Source organism: Leptidea sinapis, chromosome 19, assembly GCF_905404315.1.
Source record: "Leptidea sinapis chromosome 19, ilLepSina1.1, whole genome shotgun sequence".
In the NCBI taxonomy this organism is placed as follows: Eukaryota; Metazoa; Arthropoda; class Insecta; order Lepidoptera; family Pieridae; genus Leptidea; species Leptidea sinapis.
In genome coordinates this window covers 897,232-905,667 of record NC_066283.1, presented here as the reverse complement: position 1 = coordinate 905,667, position 8,436 = coordinate 897,232, and the positions used below count along the sequence as shown (strand labels likewise).

General features: G+C 32.5%; 1 protein-coding gene across 2 annotated transcripts in view; it reads left to right on the top strand.

Moving 5' to 3' along the window:
• Positions 1-5,992: 5,992 nt before the first annotated feature.
• The window catches only part of LOC126969851 (kielin/chordin-like protein), a 41,647-nt gene continuing 39,203 nt past the window's right edge, over positions 5,993-8,436 (top strand). For both annotated transcript variants that reach the window (XM_050815427.1, XM_050815426.1), the window contains exon 1: positions 5,993-6,131. In XM_050815427.1, coding sequence (XP_050671384.1) covers positions 6,074-6,131 — 58 coding nt within the window. In that variant the 5' untranslated portion in view covers positions 5,993-6,073. The remainder of the gene's footprint in view (positions 6,132-8,436) is intronic.

The window sequence follows — 8,436 nt, the reverse complement described above, 5'->3', positions numbered from 1 at the left end:
TAAAATAAAACCATCTGGCGTAGTATCTAGAAAATTGGCCGGTGGTATGAGCCACAGACTCAACAGACAGGGGTCATTAACGCTCCACGAACCATTCCCTTAATATAAGTAGTAACCTAAACCTACTATATCTGATGCTTAATAAAGCTATTATGCGCGAGCTTGTTTGGAATGTGGTCAAGACTAATCGCTATACTTCTTTTTCATTTTCAAAAGTATTATTATAAAACTATTTATTAAAAAACATAAAAAAAAAATTACTACAATAAAATTGATAATTTATTTGTAAGACACATACCTTACCTACTTTGTACTACTACTTACAATTTAAATAAAAATTTAACGATTCAGTTTGTATTAAAATACAAACTGAAAGGTGGAGTTAAACTTAATTAATTGACGTGTTAATAAATGTTAGTTATAGTAACAATACAAGAAATACAAAGTAATATAACGTTGAATTTAACTTAGAAGTAAACCACTATTTGCTAATTAATCTAAATCTAAACTCAAAAACATTAATAGCAATAATATGACCTAGATAGCTTACAGTGGCAGCAAAGTGAAATAAATAAAGAACTGCAGAGAGACATAACCTAATTACTAACATATAAACATGTAATATTTCAAATTATTTACATAATATGACTTAATAATTAATAACGCTATTTATATAAATAATAATAAAATAAAACTTAAATAATGTAACAAAATTAATTAATTATAAATAGAAAATATCATTAAGATCGCTATCGGCAGGTAAGGTGCCCATGAAGCTGGCAACGTTACCTCTTTGTATAGCCAAACTTATCCTTTGACAGAGATACGTATCATATCTTGGGTCACCTGTTAAATCGGTTAGATGTCTGCCTCTTTTACGAGTTTTTGTGCCGATGAACCCCAAGGACCCATCGTCTCTAACTAACATATTATTTTATTGTATTAAATCTGAAATTAGTTTGTAGTATGTTTATTTCAATTACAGATTTTAACAATTGTTATAAGTTTTTAAGCCCTACTCTAGTTTCAATAACATATAATAACACAGTATGCAAACTAAACTATTGAACTTATTTATTATTTTGATAACAGAACTTACATATATCTTTCACGGAATAGTAAAAAAATAAGGACTCCGTGTCACCTTACGTAACAGTGTAGCACCAAAATAAGCCGATTAACGTGTAAATACATAGCCCCACGCACACACTTACACTACTACAGGCCTATAGGCAGCCATTATGAAAATGGTTATCGTCTGTGACAGATCAGCTTGCGTCTCATTTAAATATTTTAAAAATGCCGTCGTGCGTTGTGTAAAGTGTAAAAACATTACTATACGAATATTTGTGGCCATATATTACTATTTAAGGGAGAAAAAATTGTGTAACTAGTATCTCTCGTAACAGCAACACTAGCATAATAGCTTCACTTGCTAATATCACGGTGTGGAGTCCTTCTTTTTTACTCTTCCATGATATCTTCTAATTAATTTTGATATTCCATCCAATCATTCAATCTCGGGGTCCGTTTAAAAGGTTTTTATGAATGGTTTTTAATGTTGTAGTAGGTAAGTAGGTATTTACTATTCAATATTATAGTAGTCTGCTCCTTGTTGTTCATCTGCATTATTGTGCAAGAGAAGAGAATAAAATATTGGTTAATTATTTTTAAGTGTTGATCTGTACACATGCGTGCCTAAATTTCTGCAAAAGTCGCCTCGTGTAAATAACATTTTAACTTTACTGCGGTTTTTACGACTATTGCTCTTATTCTCTTTGGACTGTAACGATTTATATTTAGAATTCGCATTTCCCAACTTTTATTCTTGTTTTTCGGCAACCAGTGTGTTGCTAACCGCAATTTTTTACCTTTATGGTGGTCTGGACTGGTTTGTAGGGAATGGGCCTATAAATAAATTTTATGACAAAAGTTTTTTAGTAATTCCGTTGAAATAATGCCAAGTAACATCGGGCAAGTCGTTATCAAGATAAATTAATTTATGTTATAGTAAGTTTTACTCCACAAACGTTTTTTAACAATTTTTTTGTAATTTTGAGGCAACTCCTCAAATGTTATATATATAAATATATATATTATATAGTGTAAAGTATTATTTAGTAAAGTGAAACAGATGAAAAAGACCACAAATGAACACCAGAAAATTTAAATTAACTAATATTTCACGGTTACTGAATAAATAGGTGAAATATTACAACAACCAACCACATTCAGTTCGGTGTGTTGCGCCGCTTCTGCTCTCTCAGAGCGCCATTTGTTTCGGTAGTAGTATATAGTAGTTATTAACATCAAAAAAAATTCAAAAGGAATCAATTTTGAGAAAATAAATGCCTTATAGAATATATTATAATAGAGAATTTAAAATAATAAGTAGGTAGTTAATTATGTTATCATTTCAAGGTGTGTTGTTTAAAAATATTACCTACTACAATAATTATTATATTCGATTGTCATCTTGCTAATACATACAATACAGTCAGTATCTGTGGATGGAATAGAATAATATTAAAATGGCGATACAAAAATAGGTGTTGATCGTAGACGGGTGAAAATTTAAAGTTGTATGTATTTTTTAATGCTGAATCATAAAATAAAAAAGTTGTCAAAAAAATAAAAAAAAATATTTAGGTTGGGTGACCCTTATCATTTAGCGGTATTAAAAATAGATGTAGACCGATTCTCAGACCTACCCGATATACACACAAATTTTCACACAAAAAACAAACACCGGGACACAAGAATTATATATATATATAATTCTAATATATATATATAAATGTTAGATTTAAAAATAAAAATATTAATATATATTGGTCTAATTGATCTGATATAGTTATTTCGTTAGCAAGAACAATGACAATGACAGGTAAAAGCCTACTCCAAAGATGACCAGTACTCTCTTTTCTCTGTCGCTGATGTCTATGATGTCGTCTGCCCAGCGTGCGTTTGGTCTTCCTCTTTTTCTCTGTCCTAGTGGACCTGCCCATGTTGTTGTCTTTTTAGTCCAGCGATTATCGCTAAGTCTCGCAACATATCCAGCCCACTGCCATTTAAGCTTCTCTGAATAGTTCAGAGCGTCAATGGCTTTGGTTATTTGTCTTATATGAGTGTGGCGGATCTTTTGGATTTTCTTATTTGTTATTTTTATGTTTTGTTATTTGGTGAATTTCCAAGTTTCACAGGCGTATGTTAATACGGGGAGCAGGCAGGTGTTCATGACTTTAGTTTTCATGCGTATGGTCATATCGCTTTTTAGAATTTCTTTAAGTCTATTGAAGTAAAAAGAAAGTTGGAAAGAGCGGTCGCACAGAACGCTAGATGTCGCGGGTTCGACTCCCGCATCGTTCATAAAATTTTGTTTTCAGTTTTATTTGTGTAAAGTAAAAAGAATCAATCGTAGCAGTGAGCAATAATTAATAATCGCTATCACAAATCACAATAGATCAGATTGGTCGCAGAGAAACAGGACTGCACTCAACTGTAGTGAAGCCGCTTTACAAACCATAACCATTCTCCTATTATGATTTTGGGCATGTAATTTTATTTCTCAAGTACGGCTTGGCCAGTTTTGATGAATATTTGTGTGTAGTATGTGATTGCACAAATGATAGTTGCTCAAATCATGTTGTTATTTATTTCTTATGATGACCATAAGTTGCTACTTTTAACTTTTTACAAGCTTTTGTGTATTTTAGGCTAGGCCATTCACTCGTTTAAACAAACTAACAATATTTAAAATTTTTATAAAAGGGCGTTTGAGTTTGTTTGTTATGTTTTCAGACAGAAACCACTCTGTGAATCATGAAATTGTCACAGGTACAAATAATACAGAAAACACAGTGTTAAATTAATCCCGAGATTATGGAGCTAGCTAGTCTGAAATCTATAGAGCGTTTTTAGACTTTACCAAGCAGCCTGTTTTACACAGGATGCCGGCTAGATTATGGGTACATTACTGTGTTTCGGTCTGAAGGGCGCCGTAGGTAGTGAAATTACTGGGCAAATGAGGCTTTACATCTTATGTCTCATGGTGACGAGCGCAGCTGTAGTGCCGCTCAGAGTTTTCGGGTTTTCCAAGAATCCTAAGCGGCACTGCATTGTAATGGGCAGGGCGTATCAATTGCCATCAGCTGAACTTTCTGCTCGGCTCGTCCGTTACTGTCATAAAAAAGGACTTTACTTGCGTTAAAATTTGCTGATTGTGATAAAACGTGAACTTGACTTTTGTGTTCCACTGTTTCAGCTTAAGCTCAGAATAATTTCGGCTATCAAATGACTATAAAAATGAAACAAAAGATTATGCTAAGCTTACACTTAGTTATGTTTAACGTGAATAAAGTCTAAGTAGGCTCTATAGATTACAGCCTAAGTCCGAGGAGCTACTCTATAATATATGAATTCGATTACTTTAGATTTTAATCAGGGGCGTAGCTACCGCCGTATCTGAAGTATCAATTATACGGGGCCCCCGGGTCGTGGGGCCCCCGACGTGCAAAAGCAAAAATTAATAAAACTTCCCAAATATTTTTTGTATTTCAGAAATGACAAAAGTCAAAACAGGCAATCTCTTTTTTCCTGCGTAAAGCGTGTGTTAGATTATTATGGCTGTCGAACAGCCAATCAGGAACAAGCTCCTATTGGCTGTACGTATTGACTTTGAAATACAAATGAGCTACTTTTTAGTTTTAAGATATCAAAACATAACTCTTTTAACCCTGAATCACCAATGAACCTCTGAAACACCCACACGAGGCTTTATTCAGTGTTATTTAGTACATTATGATTATTAAATAATAACATAAAACCTTAATAATCTAACACGTGCGTTCAAAAGTTGGCAATACCCTACATCGGCTAGACCTTTCACTATTGTCCATAGTAGAAACTTTAGAAAAAATAAAGTCATCATCAGCTAAATATAAATGTAAATCATTTTGCTGAAAAAAAGGCATGGAGAGTGTATATTATATTTAAATTGTTTGTAAAACAATGGAAAAAGTGACAGAATTATGATGAATTTTTTTTTTAATTTTATGCATTTTTTTTTCTTATGTGAGAAATCTTTACCCTTCATAAGGGCCCCCAAACAAATTTTTATACGGGGCCCCGCCAAGGCACGCTACGTCACTGATCTGAATGATCTTGTACTTGTTCATGCTAATACTATATCCTATTTAATTGTATTATTAATTTTATAATTGATACATTAACAAGTCCTCTTGTTCGTGCGTTCAAGTGGTTAGTAGCCTTGGACTATTGACCGAGTCGCGTGTTCGAATCCCGGTAGGTTAGCAGAGAAAAATTATGGAAAGAGAAAATTATAAATTAATTGAATTGGAACTGCATGATATGTGAATTGTGATCTTCGGAGTTAATATAAGTTTGAAATCACTTTTAAGAGGCACTTACAATATATATAACTTAATTTATAATAATTATATATACATATTATTGAATCGGTCTTTTGAACGGAGTGAACATTTTAAATTAGAAAAGTATCTCCGATTGGCTTCTAAATTAGACAGATCGAAAGAGAATCCAAAATCTGTAAATAAAACTTATTTCGACCACAGTAGCAGACCCTTTGGCCAGACGCTGTTAACTTAATTGAATGAGAGCTTTTTAAATGCTGTTCAACACTCTTTCGCTATCAGACCATTTACGGCGACCTTCGAGGCAATGATGATATCAAAAAAAAAATGGCCGACTTATTATATCATTAATAAATTACAATTGTCACACGAACGCTGCATCAGACTGACCTAAAAAGCTTTCGCCTACTTACTCCATGGGGGTCTACATACTTCAGCTATCAATACATTCATCAATTGAAACTTATCACAGAGACATACACAAATATATCGAGCAACGTTTTGTAAGAACCATTTAATTATAGACCTAATACCATCGGGCTAAAGATGCTGTTTATTTAGCTGCCTGCAGATATAACTTGGTACTTCTGATCAGAGTAATTATTACAAGCAGAGTGGGATTAGTTGTGAAAAGGCCGTCGGTTACGGTGGTCGTGTGTCGGTGATTAAGGACTTTGGAAATGAAGTGGCTTTTATTAAGTATTATTGTTTGTCTCGCAGGGAGAAGTACCGCAGGGGGTAAGTAATACACCTGCCAATTGTTATACAGTATACACTAGTGACGTAGAGTAGCATAAGAGAGGTTAAATAACACCGAGTAATAAAAAACATTATCATTTATTTAAATTATATTCTATTTTTTTTTTACTCTAACAACCTTTCACTTTACCACTATATTTAGTTTATATTTTTTAATTGGGCATGACAGGCATGTGCTAAAAGTCATTTTAAGAGTATTTTAGTGTAATTTTTGTGTATTAGATTATAAAGTACGATACTCTATTTTATATTACGGATGGCAGCCCTAAGTTATTAGGTATTTATGTAAATCTGTAGATTCGGTCTGTTATTTATTTTTTACTTTATGATAAATATTACTTTTATGACTTGCCGATTAAAAATGTACTACGATATGACGTATGTATTGTGTACGTGTATGTGAAAGAACACTTAAAACTCATGTTACCTTGGTAATATTAATTTTGACTTCATAAATATAAAATTCTCGTGTCCCGGTGTTTGTTACCGAACTCCTCTAAAACGGATTAACAGATTTGTATGAAATTTTGTGTGCATATCGGGTAGGTTTGAAAATCGGCCAACATCTATTTTTAATACCCCTAATGTTAAGGGTTGTCCATCCCAAATTTTTTTTTATTTTTATTTTATTATAATTCAGCATTGAAAAATATATACAAATTTAAATTTTCGCCCTTCTACGATCTACAACAATTTTTGTATCACGATTTTTTAACCGACTTAAAAAAAAGTAGGAGGTTCTCAATTCGTTCGGATTTTTTTTTTATGTTTGTTACCTCAAAACTTTCAACTGGGTGAACCGATGCTGATAATTTTTTTTTAGTTGAAAGCCTTGACATTGTAATTTGGTCCAGATCTGACAATGGCATCCATGATCATCAACTTTGCTATACATACGTATAGCATAGTTGATGATAAATTTACGAATAACTCAATATCGCGCCAACCGATTTCGATGATTCTTTTTGTATTATACTTCAAAGATAGTTTGGTAAGAGTTTGGTTAGGCTCTGATTACGGAATCCATGACAAAGTAACGGAACTCTTCAATTCTTAGGAGCAAATTAACTATACTTAGCCGAATCTTTTTAATGCGATCTGGATATTTAAGTCATCTACCATAACATAGCTATAGTCAAGTAATTATCGTAGTCGAATATAATGATTAATCCTTAACGAGTTACAGTAAGGGTGCAATCTGTGGCAGAATCTCTAACTGTCTGTTATAAAATTGCAAAGCACTTACGTTCATTTCTGCATTGAAAAATTAAGTATATTTACACATATTTAGACAAATTGATAGTTAGAGTACATCAAATTCACTAAAAATCATAAAAAAAAATAACAAAAAAGCAACTAACTTTTTAAACACTATTCCAAAACAATAGATATAATGTGCACTAAAATGTATAAAAATAATTGCGTATTTTTATACACGCTAATTGATTAATCTAATTCTAGTTACGATTATTGTAATTTTTGGAGTCATATTTTTTTTTTATATATTATTCTGTTCCATCCACCAAACCGATAGGGTTGCAAGATGGCAATCGAATACAATAATTGTAGTACGATATATTTGCTAGGTCTGAGAATCGGTTGCATCATTTTAATAATTGATTTTTTTAATACCTATGTTATCTGGCAAAACGACGTTTGCTGGGTCAGCTAGTATACTTATAAAATTCTCGTGTCCCGGTGTTTGTTACCAAAATCCTCCGAAACGGTTTAACAGATTTGTCTTAAATTTTGTGTGTATATCGGGTAGGTTTGAGAATCGGCCAACAACTATTTTTCATAACCCTAAATATTTAGGGTGACCCACCCCCATACATTTCGAACATTAAAAAATACATACAACCTCAAATTTTCAACTGACCTCGAGCAACACCTATTTTTGTATAGTAATTTTTATTTTATTCTGTTCCATCCATAGATCCGCAATAGGGATCCCAAAAATTTAAATGATTGAATTTCTTATTATTCCTTTATATGGCACTACAACGTTTGCTGGGTCAGCTAGCATGCTTCAACCTTCGACTTAGGATGGTTAACTTGCAAAGATTTGCATTGATTTACCGTAAGAGTAAATTATGTTTGTCTGTATGTCCTTCTACAACTCAAAAACGAATCGTACAATTTCGGTGAAAATTATTATAATATGGTAAACGTAATGTAATGTTAAGTAAACCTTATAATGTCAACTTATGAGTTACAATGTAGGTTGTGTCAGGATCGATATGGCTAAACTAATATTATCTAACGTTGCCTGATTTTTTTTGTG